The 24,495-nt window shown below is 42.7% G+C and overlaps 1 protein-coding gene across 2 annotated transcripts in view; it reads left to right on the forward strand.

Moving 5' to 3' along the window:
* Positions 1-24,495, forward strand: part of MAGI3 (membrane associated guanylate kinase, WW and PDZ domain containing 3) — a 378,672-nt gene that overhangs the window by 300,408 nt on the left and 53,769 nt on the right. For both annotated transcript variants that reach the window (XM_088454430.1, XM_088454431.1), the window contains exons 14-15: positions 9,905-10,097; positions 23,342-23,533. In XM_088454430.1, the coding sequence (XP_088310556.1) occupies positions 9,905-10,097; positions 23,342-23,533 (385 nt within the window). The remainder of the gene's footprint in view (positions 1-9,904; positions 10,098-23,341; positions 23,534-24,495) is intronic.

Below are 24,495 nucleotides of genomic sequence, written 5' to 3' on the forward strand. Positions count from 1 at the left end.
AGACATGGAGGGGCAAAGGGAGAGACATGGGGGGTATTCAGTTAGCCGCAGGGTTTACCCCCGCAACTAATTGGCATCCAAAATCCCTGCAGCGCGGGGGAAGGCTATTCAATTAAATAGCCTTTTTGCCATGCTGAAAAATCGGGACTCGAGCCCAATTTGGTGTTTTTGCTGCTGACTTTACCTCGGACCTACATGAGCTGTGAGGTTCAGTCCGACTGCGGGAATCCCCGCTAATTGAATAGTTGAATGCCCCCCATGGAGGGAGCAAAGGAAGAGACATGAAAGTGCAATGGGAGAGGGACGGAGGGGGCAATGGGAGAGGGACGGAGGGGGCAATGGGAGAGGGACGGAGGGGGCAATGGGTAAGAATAGCACAGTTTTTCTCTTTCTTTTTAATTACTTATTATGTTATTTTGACCCAACCACTTAAAAAACGGGACTGCTTGGTAATATTTTTGGCTTAACGGTGCCTTGAAAAAATATGGAGAAACTAAGGGTGCCTCAAACTGAGAAAGTTTGGGAACCACTGGCCTAAGCCAAGAAGTAGTGATCGAATACTCGGTGTGTGCATGGGAGATAAAAATCATGCAGCTTAGGGCCGTATTCAATTTGAGGCGAAAAGTTAGTTTCTGCGATACTTTTTCGGCGATGACGTCTTTTTCGCCTGTTTTGAGATAACTCCGTATTCAATTTGGAAGACTTTTCGCCTAGGCAGAAAGTCAATGCAAAGTAATAGGCGAAAATGTTTCGCCTATGAATAGCAGGGGTAAAAAAGTGCAGTATTGCGGTTTTGGGGCACAACATTGCGGGAACCCCCGTGCAGCCTTAAGACAGTCCCCTAAAGGTAAACTGCGTCAAAAAAGTTTAAAAATAATCGGGACACCGCCAAAAAATTCTGTTTAATTTTGGGGGTAATGAAAAAAAAGGGGAACAAAGTGCCAAACTATCTACATTAATTCAGGTCGGGTCCCCATGTATGCGGCAGGTGTTTTCTTCATTGCAGGGACAAGCGGCAGGTGCAATTTTGCAGATTTTTTAAAATAACTTTAGGGACTTAAAAATATGCTTACCTCCATTTTCATGTACCCCAAATTTGATAGAATATTTTTTGGGGGAAAATAACTATTCCTAAGTGCTATTCTTTACCACTTCTTCATAGCCGCAAAATTGCACCTTGCGCGGCTATTACAAACCCCGACTTCCTTCAGCAGGCAAAAATGGGGGTACCCATAGTGATCCCCCATATCTGGACATCTTTAGGGGGGTCCCAGGCATATTTCCCGAAAATTCACGTTTTTTATTTCGTAAATGTGGTGATAGGTCATTTAAAAAAAACAGGGATAATTTGTCAATTACCAATAGCAGGTGAAAAAAAGTGCAGATTTGGGGTTTAGGGGTGCAGGCTTAAAAAAAAATAGCCTGCACCCTTGGGAATGCCCCCTTAAAACGAAATGTGCCAAAAAAAATATTTTACATTTTGGGGTGAAAAAAAAAAAGTGAAAACAAAATGCCAAACTAAATGAATTCTGGTGGGGTCCCCAAGTATGTGGCAGGTGTTTTTTTCATTGCGCAGAGTAGCAGCAGGTGTATTTTGTGAAGAGTTTAAAAAATTACCTTTAGGGACTTAAAAATATGCTTACCCCCATTTTCATGTCCCCCAAATTTCATGGGACCACTTTTAAAAATGAATATAAAAACCTAAGTGCTCTTCTGCATCACTTCAATGTCGGGAAAAATAACCACCTGCCGCATCTATTTAAAAAGCCGACTTTCTTCTGCAGGCAAAAACGGGGGTACCCATAGTGATTCCCCAGGTCTGGACATCTTTAGGGGGGGTCCTACAATTATTTCCTGAAAATTCCCGTAATTTTTTGCCGATACAAGTTTCGCCTGTTCCCGATTTCGCCTACTTTGGAATTGAATACGGGGAATAGCGGGCACGCGCGCGATACTTTTCCTCCGGGAAAACAGGCGAAGGAGGCGAAAAGTCCAGACTTTTCGCCTCAAATTGAATACGGGCCTTAGTATGAATGCTTCTTACTATCTCTGTAAATATTAATAATGCATCCCTTATATCTGTGAAAGTAAAAAAAAAGTAGTCTCTCTATATACAGTATGTATAGATATGTAGTCATAATGTCGAAATTCATAATCAACAGTTATGCAGACCCTCCAACATGACCCGTTCCATTAGGTACCAAATGCTCTGCTCCTGGACTACCTTCTTAATTGATTGTTGTATCCCCTTGTGTAAAGGCCCCCATACATCAGCAATCTGAAAACCACAATTGAACAATTTGAAGATTTATTGCCCGATCTTAGGATTTCCCAATCAAGCAATCTGCACCCATACACTACAGATCTTTTTCAGTGATTTGCAGATCGATTGCAGCAAACACAGATCTGGCAATCTTGAAAGGCCCATCATTTTGCTAGAAACGGTCTGCAAATCTGCTGATCATGTCCATACACTAGCAATCTACAGCCCCAATCGATCTGTGAAATCCAACATGTTGGACAATCTGATTAAACAATTCCAATCACTTTTTGGTTGCAATCTGCGATCTGTGAAGCCCATACATTGCAGATTTTTATACACAATCGATTGCAAATTGCACGATTGCTGCAATCCATCTCTGATGTATGGGGCCCTTTAGGACATCTTTCTTATCAATTAACTAGTTCAACACAGGTGACTGCATTCATAAATTAGGTGGGAAGTCCAGGAGCAGAGCATTTTGTACCTGTTGGAAGGGGTCAAGAGTTACAATATACAAAGAGATGAGTGACACAACGGACAGTGATAGACAGAAAGCCAGTCTTGCTCTACGTATAATTAAGGAATGCTCCATCTAGGCGATCTCAGGACTCCTAACAGGCCACAACTGGATTACCTGAGTACATACAGATCCCCTCAAAAAACAGATAGTGACTTATTTATTTGTGCGTCAACATGGATGGTTTTCAAGTTAGAAACATTAACTGCACTTGTCTAAACACATTCAAAAGATATTGAACAGTGCTGCCACCTTTGCCTGGAGACTTAAACATGCTGCAGGCATCACTGCTCAAGATTGGCATATATTTTATATTACAAGCTTACAATGGTAATAATATACACAATTAACCATATTGGGGAAATGCAGTGTTAGCACGTGCCTGCTTGTGGAGGATGTATTACGTGATCTCGCACTGCACATGTGCCATTACTGACCACAACCAAGTACAGGCGACGCAGAGTTATATGGCTGTCCATCACATCTAAAATAGCAGATGCAATGGATTGTAGCAGGGTATTCTCATGTTTGCAAAGTTCACTGAGGGCATGTTACCACAACTGTAAGCTATGCAGAGTTGGATATAAGAGAATATATGCCTAGCTATAGACCTGTCCATTGCACCTAGTAAAGGGTATGTGCAAGGGTGCACTGATGATGACTAGTAACAACCCGTCGCACGTACAAGGACGTAAGCAAATACATGCATTTCTTTGTACGTGTTTTTCGGGAACAACAAACGCACAATTTAATTCCAACGCTGTATCAGGCCCATTGTTTTGCGGGCTGAAGGCTTTTATCTTTGAGGTTATTTTGTGGGGCTTTTGCTTATTCCTTTATCATCCATCTGGGGGTGCCATTACCTCTGGGTTATGTATGGTGAGATGTGGAGTCGTGCACTAACTAATTAAAAAGGGCTCCCACCCCCTATATAACCCCTCCCCTTCCACTAGAACCTCGGTATTGTTTTTAGTGCCTTGGAGTAAGGCACTGGATAGGTCCTAGCTTTTTGATTAGGTTTCATTTCTTTATTTTTCTCTCTTGGTTGGGTGCTTAGTCCCTGGCAATAGGTGACGAGCACTAGTAGAGTGGGAGTTAGATAGAAATAGAGGTTTTGTGTGAACCCTGTGTCCCACTCTAAAGACTCTGGGAGAGTCACCAAACAACATATAGTAGTCTAAGGGACTCTCTCCATACCAGACACACATCTGAGGGGGCCGCTGGCAAAAAGATAAGCTTGTTACTAGGGATGTGCTGGCTCGGTTCTACTCGGTTCCGTTTGTTTTTTTTTCCCGAATTTTATTGGGTTTCAGCTGTCACGAGTTTTGGATAGCCAATAAGATTCGGTAAAAAAAAACGAACGGAACCGAGCCTGCACATCCCTACTTGTTACATGTAAAAATCTTGTTTGCTGTATCACAGCTTCCCAGCACTCTGCGTTAGCAGAGCGGCCGGACATGTTAATACTCACGTGTCAGCAGCTGTAGGTGTTTCAGAATAGAGCATGCAGCCGGCTTTTTGGAGAGGGTTGCTCGTTGGCCACGCTCTCATGACGCGCCATCGCTGCACATGGCGACATCACTAAGAGCCGCTGTACATCAGGCAAAGCCTGCGGATCTTCGAAGGGAGACTTTGGAGGCTAGGGAACGTCTATGATTACGTCAGCCGTCCTAACTGAATCAGGCATGTCTAGTCATGCCCCCATGCTTTTGAGTGACAGCAGGCTCACGGGGCTTCATAGACCTCGTCCGCCCCAAACACTATTCTGGCGCTGCTGGATTCTGTCTTCGTTGAGACTCACTGCAAATTACAAGGGAATGGCTGTTTCTTATCAGATAAGCAGTTAAACTAGGATTATTACTTTTGGTAGTTAACCTGGTGATATATGCTGGTCTTATAGCATTCGTAGAGATATATAAGCAACTTTACTGCACTTCTTTAGGAATTTAGGCAGTAACATACATTGTTTTGTACTGAAAATGTTACCGCTTCCATACATTTGTTGGGCGAAAGTTTTTCGAGCGATCGGTTCCGATGCTCCCCCCACTTAAATTGATTTGCTTTGGTAGATTATATAAGAAGAAAAAGAGAGAAATCCACACAGAAAAGTTTGATATAGTAATCATGTATTGTTAGCCAACATAAACTACATATATGAGCCCATACCGGGTTGCAAATCACTTTAGTTGGCGGTGCTCCCTAGAGCCAGGAGGTTATGTATAAATAATAAGAGAAAGAAAAGGCTCTTTTTCTAGGGCACTCTTGTGTGTAATGTTATACAAATTAAATTTAACTTTTATTAAAGTCATTTAAAATTATGTTTCTCTAGAAGAATATAGTTCAAGTACAAATATGATTCAAGAAAAATTGCAAAGTTGACATATAGCTGATTCCTGTCTATGTAGACATTACATTCATTGCGTATTATTATTTTGAGTATTTTTAGAAAGGAATCGCAAAAGTAAAAATAAAACAAGGGAAAGGGTGAAAATCTTAATAAGCAATGATACAGAACTATTGTTCTCAGACAAGGTTCCCATAGCTTTGGTAGATCCCAGAGGTAAAGACCTCCCCCAGATGGAGGATAAAGGAAATACAATATTTACTCACCGTAATATCTCTTCCTTGGAGTCCATCTGGGGGATGCTGGGATCCCCTCCCTTGTTTGGTTTCATACTAGTGACCTGTTGGTTTTCTGGTTTTCTCAGTTCTTCCGTGGTTCTTTCTCCACCTTTGTTAAACATAGACTGAGGTTCTGGTGGAAGGGGAGGGGTTATATAGGAGGTGGGAGCTGGTCTTAGTTAGTGCCCAACTCCACAGCTCACTATACATAACCCAGAGGTAATGGCATCCCCCAGATGGACTCTGAGTAAAAATCGTATTTTTATGATGACCATAAGAGAAATAATTCCTTTAAAGCCCTAATCCCTTAGATGAATAACGAGGGAAAGGAAGAATAGAATGATCTATACCATCAATCTCACAATGCTGCAGGCTACTCTGAATGAGTCTCCTTGAGAGTTTCTATACATAACTGGTGTTTGCTGGATATTCTCATTTCTACAGAGCAGAGATAGAACATTGAGTTTGACCCGAGGATTACAATATTATTGATGCATGGCTCTGTTTAATACATATGTTTAGCTGGTTTCATGTATTTGAAAAGTGATTGAACCTTATGTTCATTCGTATTTGCTTGCAAATATTTATCGAAATTAATAGCATATTCAACTTTTCACTGGGGACTTATCAATTACTTAATGTTTTCTTTGGTTCTTGGTTGCGTTATGAAGGTTTTTAAGTTTCATATACGTGTATAACTGAGCCCCCTGCAAGTAGCAACATTATTGGTGTACCCCTGCTTTTATTTGGCACACTTCCCCAATGTTGAGACAGAGGGCCTGATTCAGAGACTGACGCTCTGAATCTGAATTTTGGGGGTTTTTTTGGAGCGGCCTCCTGGCCGCTCGCATAGCTGTGGGTATAGCGAGCGGCCAGGTTGATGGTCGCGATGGTCAAGACCATCGCAACCATCGGGCTTGCGACGAGACCTTGTGGTAGGTATCGTGGCCGCAAGCCCCAGAGAGCTTTCGGCTCTAACAGAGCCGGAAGCTCTCCCACTGACACCACTGATGATGTCAGTGGGGCCGCCCCCAAACGGCAAGCGTTCCGTTGGGAATGCCTCCGTTTGGCCGGCCACCCCCCCGGCCCGCCCACCAAAGGGGGCGAGCTGTCATTCACCATCGACAGCTCGCCCCCTTTGGTGCAAAACCCGGAGCGACGGAGCACCGTCGCTAGCCGGGTCTCGCGCATGCGCACGACGGAGCCGGCTCCATCGTGCGAATGCCCAGTGGACAAACATCGACCTGGTTGCGGGTGCTCAGCGCTTGCGACCGGGTCTGAATCAGGCCCAGAGACCAGTAGCAGTTCAACTATGGTCTTTATCAGGCTATTTTTCTGGAACAATAGGTTCAGGAGCTTTGGGTGGAGCTACAGGGGCTGGAACTATAGAAAAACTATTTTAAATTTTATATATACATACATACTATATAGTATTTAGAAAAAAAAACACAAAAAAGGGCCTTTAAAATAACATATTATGGAAAATACATTTTGGCCCAGGATATTATGTCCTAGTTAATGAGAGGTTCAGGAACTGTTCCTGCTTGTTCCTGCTGAAAACTAGCCCTGATCTTTATGTATGCAATTACTGCTCAGCTTACTCCAATCTGATGCTACCAGTTACAATACAGATGGCTCCTCTTACTTCTATGCTGTACCAACTAAAGACTGTTAAAAGACATAATTGGCCTTTAATTCTACTTAGATATACAATTCCTTTTAGTGATGTGATGATACATGGCGGCGGCTTGGAGACTTGCCCACTCTTCTGGGGGGCCAGGATCGCCGCCCGATTTTCGAGAGACTCCCGACCATCCTGGGAGATTATGACGTAAAATGCACTGAAAAAGCCACATCCACAATAATTACATTGGGAAAAAAAAAAAAAACAGATTCACATAATGCAATCCAACCCCCCTGGTGTCACTTCAGTCCTCTTCATGTGTCACTTCAGCAGCCTCTCATCTGTCACTTCAGCCCCCCATATGTCACTCCAGCAGACCCTCATGTGCCACTCCAACCCCCCAGCTCTCTCACCGGGCCACTACTGTCCAGCCACCTTCCCCCACACTCCATCCCACCCCCACACTCCATCCCACCCCCACACTCCATCCCACCCCACGGGCCACTCCAGCCCCCCCACATGTCACAAATAAAATAAATATTTAAAAAAAAAAAAAACCACAGCACTTGTCCTGTTGCGACTGTCTATGTCACATAGGTAGGCTCTGGCGCAGGTTTAGTCACAAGATGAGCTGCGCCTCCTGTTCGACATCACCACATTGCCCATACATGCCTCTGGAGTGGAGCAGAGTGCTGCAACAAAGGACGAGCCTCCTCTGAACAGCTGCTCGCCTATCAGAGAAGGCAGTCAGTGTCAGTCAGGGGAGCCGCATCATAACAATAGAAGAGCCACAGGTTGGCCACCGCTGTACTATGGCATCCTTTTGATGTCCTAATGGCATGACTGTGTGTTTTTCAGTATTTATTTTTCTTTTTTGGTTTTATAACTAATGGTTTTCTGGCAGGCTTAGGCCGGTATCCAATTTGACAAGTATATATTTTCGGGGTTGAAAAATGTTTCCTATCTGTTTGGATGAACAAATAGTATTATTAGTATTATTATTATTATAGTATTATTAGTCCGAAAACACATAGGATCTGTGTTAAGTTCACTAACCTATGTGTTTTTGCCATTGTGACGGCAAAAACTCCGCAATTCTTTTGTCATACACCACAGTTGTTTTCTGTGGTCTTCCGGGTCTTTTGGTGTTGCTGAGCTCTCCGGTGCGTTCTTTCTTTTTAAGAATGTTCCAAACAGTTGATTTGGCCACACCTAATGTTTTTGCTATCTCTCTGATGGGTTTGTTTTGATTTTTCAGCCTAATGATGCCTTGCTTCACTGATAGTGGCATCTCTTTGGATCTCATATTGAGAGTCGACAGCAACTTATTCCAAATGCAAATGTCATACCTAGAATCAACTCCAGACCTTTTACCTGCTTAATTGATAATGAAATAATGAGGGAATAGCCCACACCTGTCCATGAAATAGCTTTTGAGTTGATAGTCTCATTACTTTTGGCCCCTTAAAAAGTGGGAGGCACATATAGAAACCGTTGTAATTCCTACACCGTTCACCTGATTTGGATGTAATTACCCTCAAATTAAATCTGAAAGTCTGCAGTTAAAGCACATCTTGTTTTTCATTTCAATACCATTGTGGTGGTGAATAGAGGCCAAAATATGAAAATTCTGTCAATGTCCCAATATTTATGCACCTGACTGTATATGCCGATGCTTACATTACTGGCACTGGAATCCCAACGCAGTCAGAATCCAGGTGCCGGCGTCCCGACCGCCGGGATTCCAAAGGTAAGTAGCAGGGTTAGGGGGAGGGTTAGGTTTGGGGGTTAGGGCTAGGCACTAGTGGGAGGGTTAGGTTTCGGCACTAAGGGGGGGGTTAGGTTTCGGCACTAAGGGGGGGGTTAGGTTTCGGCACTAAGGGGGGGGGATGTTAGGTTTCGGCACTAAGGGGGGGGGGGGATGTTAGGTTCAGGCACTAAGGGGGGGGGGATGTTAGGTTCAGGCACTATGGGGGGAGGTTAGGGTTAGGCACCAAAGAGGGAAAGTTAGGGGAGGGTTAGCATACCGACCAGCAACTGTCGATATGTTAACCCTGTCGGGATTCTGATCGCCGGGATTTCGACTGTCTGCATTTCGTACCCATCCCGTCAGATCCCTGCTATGTAACTTTTTAAGGTGGAGCTGAGCAACATCCTCTGCACCTTGGTCTGGAAGTGTGAACCTTGGCTGTGACTTTACAACCAAGTGATACACTCCCAGTGTACCAGGGCTGTGGAGTTAGTATGCCAAACCTTTGACTCCAACTTTAATTTACAACTGTCTGACTTTGACTCCACCCAAACTTGTCTGACTCCAACTACACAGCCCTGCATCTGACATAAAGTAAAATCAGCTACCAGGTGCTTATGTAAGAAGCTGCTTCTATTTCATGTCAGTAGCCAGTGTATCTTGTGAGGGTGCCATGAGGCATTATAAACACTGGATGAGTGACATTATGTCAGTGATTCAGTGTTTTATGTTCCCATGAACCATAAGAACTCTAGGCAGATTACTAGATTTCACACCTGTCCTTCTTGCATTGCACTACGTTGCTTATAGTTTCTGTTTTTCAGAATGCTACTTGTTCCATTTTTATGCATTTCAATGCATTAGACATTCTGCAGACACTCAAGAAACTCAAATCCACCCAAGAATCATCCAAGTTTGCATTTTAGATGCCTTTATACTAGTAATTTAAAAAAAAAGAAAAATGTGGATAATGCCAATGGTTATGTGAACTTACTATGTGAACCTAGTACTATTTCTCTAATATAACTTATTGTTTGTATCAGTGTCACATCTGTATTGTTTTCTACTTAGTACTGACTGTAATAAATCACTGTAATAACCATTCCCCTGTTCCTTCCCTGCTTGCAGATTTACATTGGGGCCATCATTCCATTAGGAGCAGCAGAAAAAGATGGACGTCTTCGTGCTGCTGATGAACTAATCTGTATTGATGGAGTTCCTGTGAAAGGAAAGTCCCATAAGCAGGTCCTTGATTTAATGACAACTGCAGCTCGGAACGGTCACGTGCTGCTTACAGTGAGGAGGCAGATCTACTACACAGGTAGGAGAAACTTGAAGAACAAGAGTTCACTGCACAACTGTAACTTGGTTTGTGAATTGTCTCGTATAAAAAATGTGTTGAGTAATTCAATTTAGGTTTTTTTTGTAAATATCTCAAACTTAATAGGAATGTCCCCCCCCCCCCCCCCTGAAAACCCAAAGGATGAGCTATACTCTAGCACTAGTGTTATAAACAGATTTCCTCTTTTCTAGTGTCCAGAAGCGTATTTATAATGGGTGCAGGGTATGCAGAGCACACGGGCCCCTGGATCCAGGGGGGGCCCGAACCGCACACCCTGCATCCATAAAACTTGCCTCTCCGGAGTCCCACAATGGCTCCGGTGTCTGCGCCTGTAAAAACGACTGGAAAATGGCCGGATACTATATTGACGGCGCACTTGCCGCACTAAGCCAGCCCGGCTATAGCTGGAGTGCTGACTGGTTGTCAGTCACCTACATTAGTGGTGATTGTGATTCAACACCTCCAATAAGGCTACGGAGCACTTTCCTGGCAATATTGACATCAACGCTGGTGATTCATTAGCCCACGGCTCCCGGGTGTATGACCGGCAGGGGGTCCCCCGCATTACACGGACATACTCTACTCCCGAGTGCTGCCACTGGCAAGGATATTACAACACCTAACCAGCTGAATTATCCAGCCATTGATTGCCTAACATAAGGATCAGAGCCACTGGAATTGTGAGTATATTGATGTAAACGGTTACAACTGTTCCGGACCACAGGAGGTTCTGTGAGTAACTACATTCCTTTAATATAGGAATATAAGTCTATGCTGGATCTTTTCAATATTAATTCGCAAGGAAGGCTGTTATGTACCTGTGACAAGTTACATTCACCACCTTGTTGGTCTGACTTAAACTTATATAGCCGGAGAGTACTCTTTGACACACTTTCACAGAAATGTATCCACAATGACGGGACTTTTCATTCAGAGACCTATTTTTATTGCTTGTTATCCATGTGGTCTGCAACAATTTTACTATTGAAATTCACCATAGGTCTCTATGGGCATATGCTCAATAATATGTGATACTACATGTGTCTTTTCTCATTTCAATTTTTTTTTTTTTTTTTTTTATTTATATGTTAGTTTTTATGGTATATTAAATCTACAGTTTTTAATATCTTGACAATCCTATGTTTGTGTTGTGAGCACACTAGATAATGTAACATATATATTCTCATAGATTCATACTGTGACACCATCAGACAGTTTATGATACATTTTTTATACCAATCGATTCCCACATATATCATGGCACTTTGAGAGGGTCAAGTATTAGTGGATGTGCAGACTGTTTACTTTTATTTCTAAGGTTGTGATTGTCACAAATGTACACAGAATTTGTTTGCAGTCTGTGCTGCAACCATACTGAACTAGCCCCCTTAGTGGAGGTTCCCACCATTTGTGTGCATACAGCGCTGGGAGTACTTTTATCTTTATAAAGACAAAATAGAAAATACTGTGTATAGTGTTCTCTGCATATAAATTATATAAAATTTGTATGCTATTATTGTGAGTTGCCTTTAACCTATTCGGTTAGGAGCTCTATAGTTTTGTATTGGTCATCCGTTCACACTCACATTAGAGGCCATTTTGAAAGGTAAAATAAGAATGAATATATATAGTAACACGGGGTATAGAAATGAGGACTCCAGACAGGCAGGCACTCGGTGCAGCAGTGTCTTTTAAATGGTGGCCAACACTGCACCTTAGCATACGTGAGCATAGGCCTGGAGACTCACAGGCACATAACAGAAAATAAGTGAATAAACATAAAAGTAAATGTCCCAGCACTCCTTGGGTTTAACAATCAGCAGTTGCAATATCTGTGGACCTTCCAGGTCTTGGCACCATATTGATAACCATCACCCCCTGGCCTATCACCTGGCCAGCTTATCCAACATCAGGAGCAAGGACCATTAGGTGTGTGAGATTTTTAAACCCTTCCTGTGCTCCAATGATTATTTCAGCTGGGTCTGTGGAAATGTGAAAACCTGGAATTCCACACCTCCACTGCTAATGCATAATGCACAGGTTTCACTCCACCCTCCCCTGGAGTGAGCTAATCCCACCAGAATGTGGGCAATTCAGGTGAGAGACAACCCCTCTCACCACAATATATGGATGGGCAGCACAGACGGTGTAATGGTAGCATTACTGCCTCACAGCACTGAGGTAGTAATGCAGCACACTCCCTAACTGTGTGGAGTTTGTATATTCTCCCTGTGCTTGCGTGGGTTTCCTCCGGGTACTCCGGTTTCCTCCCACACTCCAAAAATATACTGGTAGGTTAATTGGCTCCCAACAAAAATTAACCCTAGTGTGTATGTGTGTGTGCATGTGATAGGGAACATAGATTGTAAGCTCCACTGGGGCAGGGACTGATGTGAATGGCCAAATATCCTCTGTAAAGCGCTGCGGAATATGTGTGCGCTATAAAAATAACTGATAATGATAATGAGCGCCTATCGTGTTTAAACGCAATATCAATCTGAACAATAATAAGTAAGTAAATTAATAAGAATTAATTAAAAAATATTCAAATAAATATATATAATAAATGCAGTGAATAGGCAGCAATAATGTGTAATCAATTAAAAGTGCAAAGTGTCTGTGTATATCTCTGGGGCCCTTTACTAATATTTCTGAACATTTTAAGAAGGCACTGTTCCTCATGAATTGATAAACTTTATAATCTGGGTTGGAGTTACATAATTGGATCCTGTGCCTCCTCACCTCTGTAAAGGGGGGTATCCACTAGACGATAAAGTTGACCGATTGAACGATAACGATAAAATCATTTGGTAATCGTTCGATAATCGTTTGAACATCGTTTGAAAATTTGGTCTTTTAGACATCTATCATCGTTCAAACATGCTGGTCAACCTGACGAAATCGTCAGGTTCAGCATGTTTGCAGATGATTGATTGTGCCTGCACTGAACGACATTTCGTTCAGTGTGGGCACCCTGCAGTGTAGTGAACGACTGAACGATAACTATATCGTTATCGTTCAGTCTTTTCACTGTCGGGTAGTGGATACCCGCCTTAAGACACTAACCACACTATTTTTAAATAGAACATTCTCAACATTAGCTTGTCCTGTCACAGAGCTAATTATAGTGCGCTTCTGATTTTTCATGGACCAAAAGATAAGTTTTCATCCATTAACTTTTTTCCATAATATCGCATTGCTCTTATTGTGACCTTCTTACATTGCTCTCAGCAGTAAGCTTCTACATTTTAGAGATCTGCTCTGTGTACTCTGTATTCATGATGCATTGTTCTCGACTGGTATCCATTTTAGTGCTTCACATTAAATCCGTGTTTTCCAAGCCTCATATTCTGAACAGCGTGTCTGCTAGTGGGAAATTATTTTGCCCAGTGGGAATTTAAAGGTGTCATCCACACTACTTTGCAAAAGACAGAACATTTAAAAAGACATCAATGTAATTATCTCCCATAAACAAATGGTAAGAGCTAGCAAATACATTTTTTGTTGCTGTTTATTAAGATACCTAAATCTTTTTATCATCAGCAAAAATTGCTACCATTTGCTCTCCAATTATACTCTTTAAGTTACAAGTTTTTTTTATGCTGGAAAATACCAGAGTCTGATCAGAAGCTATATGTTAGCAATTAATACACTGTAAATTTTTAATTGTTATCTTACTAAGGGCCAGATGTACTGAGCTTTGGGGAGCCTGTAAAGTGACAATTACGAGCTGATTGGCTGGTACTTTATCTCTCTTTCCACTTTATCACTCTCCACGGCTTAGTACATCTCCCCCTAATAATTTTCTACAACTGTCTATTAGAGCAGTATGACATAATGTAAAAAATAGAGTGGGATCAAAATTTGAAGAGTTAAAGAAATAAAACAAAATTGAAACGTAAAACACCCTTATTTTGGTACATATTCCATACCGTGGTGTAGATAATACATACTGTATGCTGTAACTACTGAGAACTCATCAGATGCTAGACTCTAAAGCCAGTTACTGCCTGATTGTTTTTGCTTAGCTAGCCCGGTAGCTGTTTTGTGTAGCAAGGGCCTTCCTCAAGGAATATAGTACTTTTTGGTTAAAATAATTTAGAAAGTGGTAAATGTCTTTCTTCACATTATTGAATTCCAAAGCTTACCTGATGGCGCTGCTGTGCTGCTTGTGTTCCTATATTTATGGTGCACTCTCCTATCTAGTCCAAGTGGGTCAGGGGATCAAAATTTCTCCCTTTGATATCTACCATTTCGTTTTAGGTATTCAATACTCCATTACTAGAAAACACTGCTTCATAAGAGAAAGAGGGCCGGTTACAAAGTACCAAAGCCTGTCTGCCAAGGAAGTGTAGCAATGCTCCCAAAATAGTGACCTGATGTTTCCATAATGTCTGTAGAGTATCCTAGTATTTACAATGGGCCGTGGCGGGCTGGGCCGGGGGGCAGGGTGCCATGTGCCTCCCAGGCCGCAGCACCATGCGGCCCACGGACAGTCTGTGAGACACAGCTGCACCGTGGAGTTCGGTCAGCGCTACACAGTTACAAACACACAGCCGCCGTCTCCGGCAGCTGTGTGTTTGTTTTGAGTGGCAGCCAATGAGAGTCTGTCAGACTCTCACTGACTGCCGCTGCGCCCACTGGAGGAGCCGCTCCATCTTCTGGCTCCTCCAGTGGGTAATGGGAGAGACGTTATGACGCCATATGACGTCTCTCCCATAATGCAGAGCGACCCGGCCCGGGAGGACAGACGGAGGAGCGGATGGCGACGACGGGAGCGGGGATTCAGGTAAGTGGTTTTTTTATTATTATTTATTACGTGTGTGTGTATGTACTGTGGGAGGGGGGGGACCACTACTGGGGGCACTACAAGGGGGAGAGCACTACTGGGGGGACTGCAGGGGGGGGACTACTACTGGGGGCACTACAAGGGGAGGCTACTACTGGGGGCATTACAAGGGGGGGACTGCTACTGGGGGAACTACAAGGGGGGGAGACTGCTACTGGGGGCACTACAAGGGTGAGAGCACTACTGGGGGCACTACATAGGTGGTACCACTACTGAGGACACTATATAAGGTGCTTACTGCTGGGGGCACAAGGGGCACTGCACAGGGGGGACCACTACTGGGGGCACTGTATAAGGGGCACTGCATAGGAGGATCACTACTGGTGGCGGGGCTCCTCTCCTGGGGCACAGGGTGTACTGCATATGGGCACCACTACAGGGGGCTGCCCCATATCTTTATTTTTACTTTACATTAATTCCATATGGACCCGCCTCCTCTCTGGAACACTTGAGGGGGGGTGGGGTGCCTAAGCACGCAAGTGCTCCGGGGCACCCTGGCTACACGCTACTCCTCTGCCAGGGCCACCTGCATGCATTTGCCCCCCAGGCTAAAAGTTGCCAGCCAGCCCCTGGTGGCCATGCTCTCACATTCTTGGCCAAGCTGCCTCTTACAGTACCAGGCCCTGAAGTCTCTTAATCTACTACATTATTTTGCTCCCTTGTTTCTTGCTTTTAATATTTTAGACAAGTTCTTTCCTCGCTTTAGAAGTTTATTACAGTAACACTTCAATGAATATTTGAATTGATGGGAGAAATTTAATGATATTGGGATGATGGACTGATATCATTCCAATCTGCTGGGGTACAAAAGTCCTCAGAAAGGAATAGGCATCCAGTCATCAATATAGCATGAAGAAATGACAGTACTCAATCACCCATGTTTATTACATTTCAGATATATGGTGTTCCTTTCTCAAGCACAAAATATACCCATGAGCCAAAACATTATGACCACTCCCAGAAGCAAATGATAATGGCTATCTCATAACAATAATGCATGTCAAAGTAAAGGATATCTTAGACCTAAGAAGACACTAGGTACTTATCAACATGTTGAATGTGAAAGGTATGGGAAGGTGTAAAGACAAGTCAGAGTGCCCATGCTAATAGCTGTCCACAATTGAAAGCACCTACAATGAGCATGCAAGTATCATTACTGGACCTTAGATCAATGGAAAACGGTTGCCTAGTCCAATGAATCCCATTTTCTGTTGCATCTTGTGGATGGCTGGACACCTAAACATAGTTGTGGGCCAGGTACAGTCATAGTCACGATATTCTCCAATGGAAGTGGCATCTTTTAGTAGTATAATACGCCCTGCCACATGGCATGGATTGCTCGAGAATGGTTTGAGGGACATGATGAAAAGTTAAAGATGTTGCCCTGGCCTTAAAATTCACTAGATTTAAATTCAACTGAGCAGTACAGTATGTGTTGGAACAACAAGTCCAATCTGTGGCGGCTCTTTCTTGCATTTACAGAAGGTAACAGATCTGCCGCTAATTTCCTGATACCAAACACCAAAAGACACCTTCAGAGGTCTTGTAGAGTCCATGCTTCTGCGGGTCAGAGCTGTTAAAGTGGCACGCAGAAGAGTCTGAGCGACTTTGACAAGGGCCAACCAGCAACAGGGTCATGGGTGCCAAAAGCCTATTGATGTGTTCGGGGAGTGAAGGATAGCCCATCTGGTCCGATTCCATAGAAGAGCTACTATAGCACAAATGCTGAAAAGGTTAATGCTGTCAGAACACACAGTGCATTGTAGCTTGCTGCATAGACGCAGACAAGTTAGAGAGCCCATGCTTGACCCCTGTCCACCACTGAAAGCAATGAGCACAACTGTTTCAGATCTGGACCATGGAGCCAATAAAAGGTGGCCTGGTCTGATGAATAACATTTTATTTTACATCATGTGGACAACCAGGTGCATGTGCGTTGGTTACCTTGGGAAGAGATAGCACCAGGATGCACTATGGGAAGAAGGCAATCCAGTGAAGGCAGTGTGATGCTCTGGGCAGTGTTCATTATAGGAAATTTTAGATCCTGGCATTCATGTGGGTGTTGCCTTGACACATACCACCTACCTAAACATTGCTGCGGACCAAGTACACCACTTCATGGCATCGATATTTATTAATGCAGTGGCCTGTTTCAGAAGAGTAAATCTGCTACACTGCAAAAATTATTCTGAAATGGTTTGAGGAGCATGGCAAATAGTTCAAGATGTTGACTTTTCCTCCAAATTCCCCAGATCTCAATCTAGTTGGCATATGTGGGATGTGCTGGAAAAACAAGTCCAAACCATGGAGGCACCACCTTGCAACTTACAGGACCTACTCAATATTAGGCAGGTGGTTTGGAAAGCCTTTGATAAAGTCCTGCTAAGACGAAATGCATCCAACTGCTGACTTCCTTGGAGTGGCTGCAAGAGATCAAGTTCAACATCTACCAGTTTCCAGAATTGTTTGGATAAGCCTATTTTATCTTTGTTCATGTGAGTAAGATTCCTCTCTCTCTTTATGTAGAAAAAAAAAAACCTTTTACAGTATTGCTCAGTGATATTTATTACTGTGTGGTGCAAAGACTGAATGAATTTGGGAACGTGGCTGCCTGGAACGATCAACCATAGATTGCTGTCATAATGGAAAAATATTTATCAGATAAGCACTTGGTGACTTATTTAGTTTTGTGTGTGTATATAATATATACACACACTATCTGAAGTACCCGGGATTACCGGGTTTAAATTTTCAAGTTATTACGTTTGATTATGTGATGTCGTCCAAATTCATCCAGTGGAAGGCCCAGAACAGGTTCCCTGGGTCAAAGTTCTGACTGGCGCACTTCGCTGTGAGGTCCAACTAGGATCCCAACAACTCCATAAGACATTACAGACCAATTTCCATACTTCTGTGAAGTTTTCATCCAAATCCAGCCATAACAGGCTTTTCTGGTCAAAGTTCTGCCCAGCATCCCCTGGTCAAAGTTCTTCCCAGCGTACACCAACGGGAGGTTTGGTTGGGACCTCAACCCCCTAATATGTCATCTGGGATGCAATGTTACCACTTTGTGAAGTTTTCGTCCAAATCCATCTAGTAGAAGGCTCAGAACAGGCTCCCGGAGTCAAAGTTCTACCCAGCGTAAACCAATTGGTCTGGCCAGGATCAAACTGGATCACCTTGTGTTGGTTTCATCCCAGTCGGTGCATTAGTGTCCAAATGCATAACCAGACAGACAGACAAACAGACCAATTAATTTTATACAGAAGATTTTATATATAGTTGCATCCCCCGCACATGCACGGTTGTGTCCAAGACGGCGCCCAACGGCCGAGAACCTGAAATTCTGTGTGTGGGCATACTGTACTGATTGAACAATGTATATAAGTCTGGGACTGCTCCCACATAGGTATTCTCCTGACGAAGTCCAGCTACATAGGCGTAAGAGACGAAACGCGTTAAGGCTGTGGTGACCCCCGCTTCTTGGAATTGCTGTATCAATTCAGATAATCCTTTAAATCACTTTCTAATTATAATTCTGCATTTTTTATGTGTTGTGTATCTAAATAAAGTGTCTTTCAAATTACTACACTATGAGAGCATTCTTCTCTCCCCATCAATCATCTCACCTGGAGTCAAGGGGCACTGACTCTACAAAGGGATGTATTGTGTGGATTCAAGAAATATTACTACATGTCTATTTATTAGATACACATAGTACGCATTTGAATTTTTAAGAGTGTTAAATGAGATAATATACTATACTATATGGCGCTTGTTCTCACTTTTTATATTTCATAATTCCCTGGGACCGCACAACAATGGTCTATTTGGAGAACTGCGAGCAGACACCGTGACGATGGGATTATCATTATAGTGGAACAATTTGATTCACATAAGAACTTTGTTAATACAGAATTCCCAGAGGGACTAGTGCTTATATCAGTACCATTTGTTTTTTATATATATATATATATATATATATATATATATATATATATATATGTGTGTGTGTGTGTGTGTGTGTATCCGGGAAGTATTCTCTACGCTTCACTTTTTCCACATTTTACAGCCTTTTTCCAAAATGGAATAAATTCATTTTTGTCCTCAAAATTCTACACACAATACCCCATAGTGACAACGTATAAAAAGTTTGTTTGCTATTTTTGCAAGTTTAATAAAAAATAAATAAATAAAAAATCGCATGTACATAAGTATTCACAACCTTTGCTCAATACTTTGTTGATGCATCTTTGACAGCAATTACAGCCTCAAGTATTTTTGTATATGATGCCACAAGCTTGGCACACCTATCTTTGGGCAGTTTCGCCCATTCTTCTTTGCAGCACCTCTCAAGCTCCATCAGGTTAGATGGGAAGCGTCAGTGCACAGCCATTTTTAGATCTCTCCAGTGATGTTCAATCGGATTCAAGTCTGAGTTCTGGCTGGGCCACTCAAAGACATTCACAGAGTTGTCCTGAAGCCACTCCTTTGATATCTTGGCTGTGTGCTTGGGGTCGTTGTCCTGCTGAAAGATGAACCGTCGCCCCAGTCTCAGGTCAAGAGCGCTCTAGAGCAGGTTTTCATCCAATATGTCTCTGTACATTGCTGCATTCATCTTTCCCTCTATCCTGACTAGTCTCCCAGTTACTGCTGCTGAAAAACATCCCCACAGCGTGATGCTGCCACCACCATGCTTCACTGTAGGGATGGTATTGCCCTGGTGTTGAAAAGGTGCCTGGTTTCCTCCAAACATAACGCCTGGTATTCACGCCAAAGAGTTCAATCTTTGTCTCATCATGGTCTGAGAGTTCTTCAGGTGCATTTTGGCAAACTCCAGGCGGGCTGCCATGTGCTTTTTACTAAGGAGTGGCTTCCGTCTAGCCACTCTACCACAGGCCTGATTGGTGGATTGCTGTACAGATGGTTGTCCTTCTGGAAGATTCTCCTCTCTCCACAGAGGAATGCTGTAGCTCTTGACAGAGTGACTATCAGGTCTTGGTCACCTCCCTGACTAGGGCCCTTCTACCCCGATTGCTGAGTTTAGACGGCCGGCCAACTCTAGGAAGAGTCCTGTTGGTTCCGAACTTCTTCCATTTACGGATGATGGAGGCCACTGTGCTCATTGGGACCTTCAAAGCACCAAATATTTTTCTGTACCCTTCCCCAGATTTGTGCCTCGAGACAATCCTGTCTCAGAGGTCTATAGACAATTCTTTGGACTTCATGCTTGGTTTGTGCTCTGACATGCACTGTCAAGTGTGGGACCTTACATAGACAGGTGTATGCCTTTCAAAATCATGTCCAATCAAACTGAATTTACCACAGGTGGACTCCAGTTAAGCTGTAGGAACATCTCAAGGATAATCAGCGGAAACAGGATGCACCTGAGCTCAATTTTGAGCTTCATGGCAAAGGCTGTGAATACTTATGTAGATGTGATTTCTTAGTGTTTATTTTTTTATTAAATTTGCAATAATATCAAAAAACTTTTTACACGTTGTCATTATGGGGTATTGTGTGTAGAATTTTTGATGCACTGTGTAGATGTATGTGTGTGTTTGTCTAGATTTAGAGTGTACCAAAAGTGTCCCATTAGGTTAAGGAAACAGAGTGTGTGAATGAAAGAATATGGGGGTATAGGTGGACTTCCCATAGTCCTCAGTGGTACAAGGATATGGGGTTGAGGGCTGCAAGTGAGAGAGTTCCAATAAATTAGATATTGCAGCTGGAGCAGAAGAAACCTCTGCTAGCTCTATTTCATTTCTCGTGCTTCATGACATTGGCAAAATAAATTGATAGATTTTTTAAATATTCTAATATAGATTTTACTATGTATATTTTATTAAGCGATTTGAATAAAAGCCAAATAATAAGACAAATAATTCTTTAATAAAAAAAAAATAAAGAATTTATTTAATAATTTGTCTGATCCGTATTATTATTATCAGCATATTGTCTTCCTACAATGAGAGGTATAGCAGCATATATTTTCATATAGAGACAATTTTGTGTCGGAAGAAACCTTGAGGTCTCTTTACTAAGCTTTAGATGGAGATAAAGTGAACCATGATAAGGTACCAGCCAACCAGCTCCTAACTGTAATTTTTCAAACACAGCCTGTGACATGGCATTTAGGAGCTGTTTGGCTGGTACTTTATCTCCGTTCACAAAGTCACAAAGGTGTGAATTGCTTATGCTGGCCATACATGCTACAATTATCGGGACGATCCGCCCGATATCGGCAGATCGCCGCGATAATTGTAGCGTGGGGGGGGGCGACCGAGGGTTAAATATTGCTCGGTCGGGCATGCTGGATTGTCCAGCATGCCCGTCCGATGCGATATTACCCGGTAAACTGTCGGCCGCATCGGGCAGTGTATACCCAGCGCAGCCGACAGACAGACATTTCCTGTGTTCCTTCCTACGGAAGGAACAGGGAAATGTCTCCTCCCTCGGGGGCGGAGCGCGGATGTCGGGCTATACACTGTGAGATTTCTCTCACAGTGTATGCCGCGGACATCTGCGGCTGGCAGCCGGCCAGATAAAATGTCTGTCGATCTGACAGACATTTTATCTGGCAGTGTATGCCCAGCATTAGTTATACAGTCTTCGAGTTTTGCTTTTGCAATACCAGATGCGTACTGATGCAAATGTGTTTAGAATTTTGAGAGAATATTCAACCTTATGATGCAGGTTAGTGATTTCACCATGTCACCCGGTCTGTGGGCCGCAAAAGGTTTCTGTAGGTACCATTTGTTTCTGCTGTCTTCCGTGCTTTTTACAGTATGGCATGTAGCATTACGGAGTAGTGATCGCCATAAGAGTACAAGAATGACAGTACAAATCTTCCCTACCTTTGCCTCTCCTCTGATCATGTCCCTCATTTAGGTAAATTGAATACGACACTTGGGTGTATCAGTAAAGGGGCACTTACCTGGGTCTCGAGCATGAGATCCTTTATTTTAAAATTGAGTATCTCCCACTCCATCTGCCTTGTTTGAGATCATCATAAAAGTACACCTGCTAACCTTTTACTACAAGTTTTCTTTTATTTACCGTTTTGTACTGAAGAAAAAATAATTTATTTCTTTTTTGGATACAGTTACAAGTTACTGACTGGGGGATGTTTTGTGTGCGGAGATGTATGTAGGTACACTGTTTTGCAGCAGCCCAGCCCCAAGTCCAGTCTTATACTATATGGCAGAGGTTCCCAAATGCAATCCTCAAGGCTCCCCAACAGTTCAGGGTTTAGAGATATCCATGGTTGAGCACAAGTGACTTAATAAGTACCTCAGTCAGTTTGATTTAACCACCTGTGCTCAACCATGGATATCTCTAAAACCTGATCTGTTGGGGAGCCTTGAGGACCGTGTTTGGGAACCTCTGCTATATGGGATATTTCCTTGAAGGCATCATAAATTGAGAGGGATCATAAATTGAGTGACTTTAACAGTCAACTACTAATGCGCATGTGCTTGTAAAGCACCAAAGATTGTAGTTTCTACAAGTTTATAATGCACACGATTCAAACACACTAACATGCCTCCCAAACATCCTGATTTTGGCAGGATTGTTCCACAATCCGGAAATTTGATCCAACAACTGTGGTTGAAGTGGGGGGTGGGGGGGGGTGTAACTGGGTTTGGAGTTGTTGCACTATTATATGTAGGTGTCTCCATAGCATTTGGCATACAAAAAAAATGGAATGGGGTAGGGAAGTGGAAGTCTGTTGTAGGTCAGGTACAATTGCAGCTCATACAGTCCTGCAGAAGGACACATGTACGCCTGTTAGGGGGTTGCTGGAGGGTAGGTGCAAATACATGCTGGGGATGATGATCTCTTAGGTTCTTCCTTTCTGTTCTCCTCTCAAAACTATTCCTGTCTCTAGTGCACATATGTACCCCTGTCTCCATTTTTCACAAAGGTGACTCTGACCCTGTCTGTCTGCCCACTTTTTGGGTACAGGCTCATTGATTGACCCATTATTGCTTGCTTTTACAAGCTTTAGTCTCTCTATCCTCCCCTATCCTCCCCACTATAATAATAAATGAGTAATATTAATAATAAAGTGCTTGGCATAAACTAGGTGCATATGCTGCAGATACAGGGCCTGACAAGTCTTGAGATGTGCATGTCAGCAGATACATGCTATTTTTGGGTGCACGTGTTACATTTTATTTGCATGTGACTCTCCATCAGCCCCACTGTTTGTTTGCTGATATTTGTGACATAGGTAAATTGCCAAATACATCTCCAGGTGAATTTTCAAGCAAATGTCACACATTACATTGACCTGTTTTGGATGTCACTAACTGTAGATGTGACCTGCTAGCTTTAAAGTAAGTGGTTCTGGTTTATTTGAACTCCTCAGAGAAACCGCAAGAAGAGGAAGACCCACAACATAATCTCCCTGCTCTCAATGGTTCTCCCAGGCTGAATAGGTTTGAGGTGACCAGTGCTCCTAAGTCACCAGCAGAAGCTTATGATGTCGTCTTACAGCGCAAAGAAAATGAAGGCTTTGGGTTTGTCATCTTGACTTCAAAGAATAAGCCCCCGCCTGGAGGTGAGGAATGTTAGTTCTCTCTGTAAAGAAAATTTCCATTATGTCACAAATTCTTTGAAATGTTAGTTTTCACAATTCTCAAACACTCACATTTTCCTGACCTCTAACTAATCTGTACTAGTTTGTTTTTTCTTCTTTTCCATTTATGGTTTCACTAGAACTGATCTGACCAGGTTTGAATGAGTTAACATAAAAACAAAATAAAGCTTTTCCCTGTGTGTTAGCTCAGTGAGGTTTTCAACACATTAATTAAAAAAAAATGTCTAAATATTAAAATATGTCTGATTATTAGCCTTAATGTTGCTTTTCAGATGCAAATCCATCTGGGTGGCCTTAATAAATAAATAAATTCCAGAGCTGCTCCTTCAGTGTGCTCATATTTTATGTGCTGGAACAGATGTTACGTGCATTAACAATACCTCACATTGCTGAGCGAGACATCCAGGCATACTGGAACACGAGTCAATTAGCTCAAAGCCACAAACCTGCCTGAATAGTAATGGCATGGAGAGGTGCAGCTCTCTTAGCATGACCTATTTTCACAGGTGATTTTTTTTTTCCCTGTAAATCGGCCACTTACATATTAAAAAATTGTTAGTATATAAAGATATAACCTTTCATTGGCACTGTCAGTTTCACAACAACTGTTAACCATGAGATTTCAACCAATTAATGCCAAGTGTAAACCAAAGTAGAATCAGCATAATTGTCATTATCCCAATATAGATGGCCTCATTTACATGGCTCACTGAATGCACACTGTATATTTCTTAGATTTTGCAGTATTCCTTGTGAATGGACTTCCCAGCACACCACTGGAAGGGGAGGGGGCTTCCTGGGCGATGTCTGGGAGGTGGTCTGAAGTGAATATGCGAAAAAGGGCATCTCATGGGTATGTTATAGGGGTGTCACGGGCATGTCAGTGAGCGCAGTGAGTTCTCAAACGCAGATCCATAACCACA

This window comes from Taudactylus pleione, unplaced genomic scaffold (genome assembly GCF_031769625.1).
Source record: "Taudactylus pleione unplaced genomic scaffold, aTauple2 ptg000615l, whole genome shotgun sequence".
Lineage (NCBI taxonomy): Eukaryota > Metazoa > Chordata > Amphibia > Anura > Myobatrachidae > Taudactylus > Taudactylus pleione.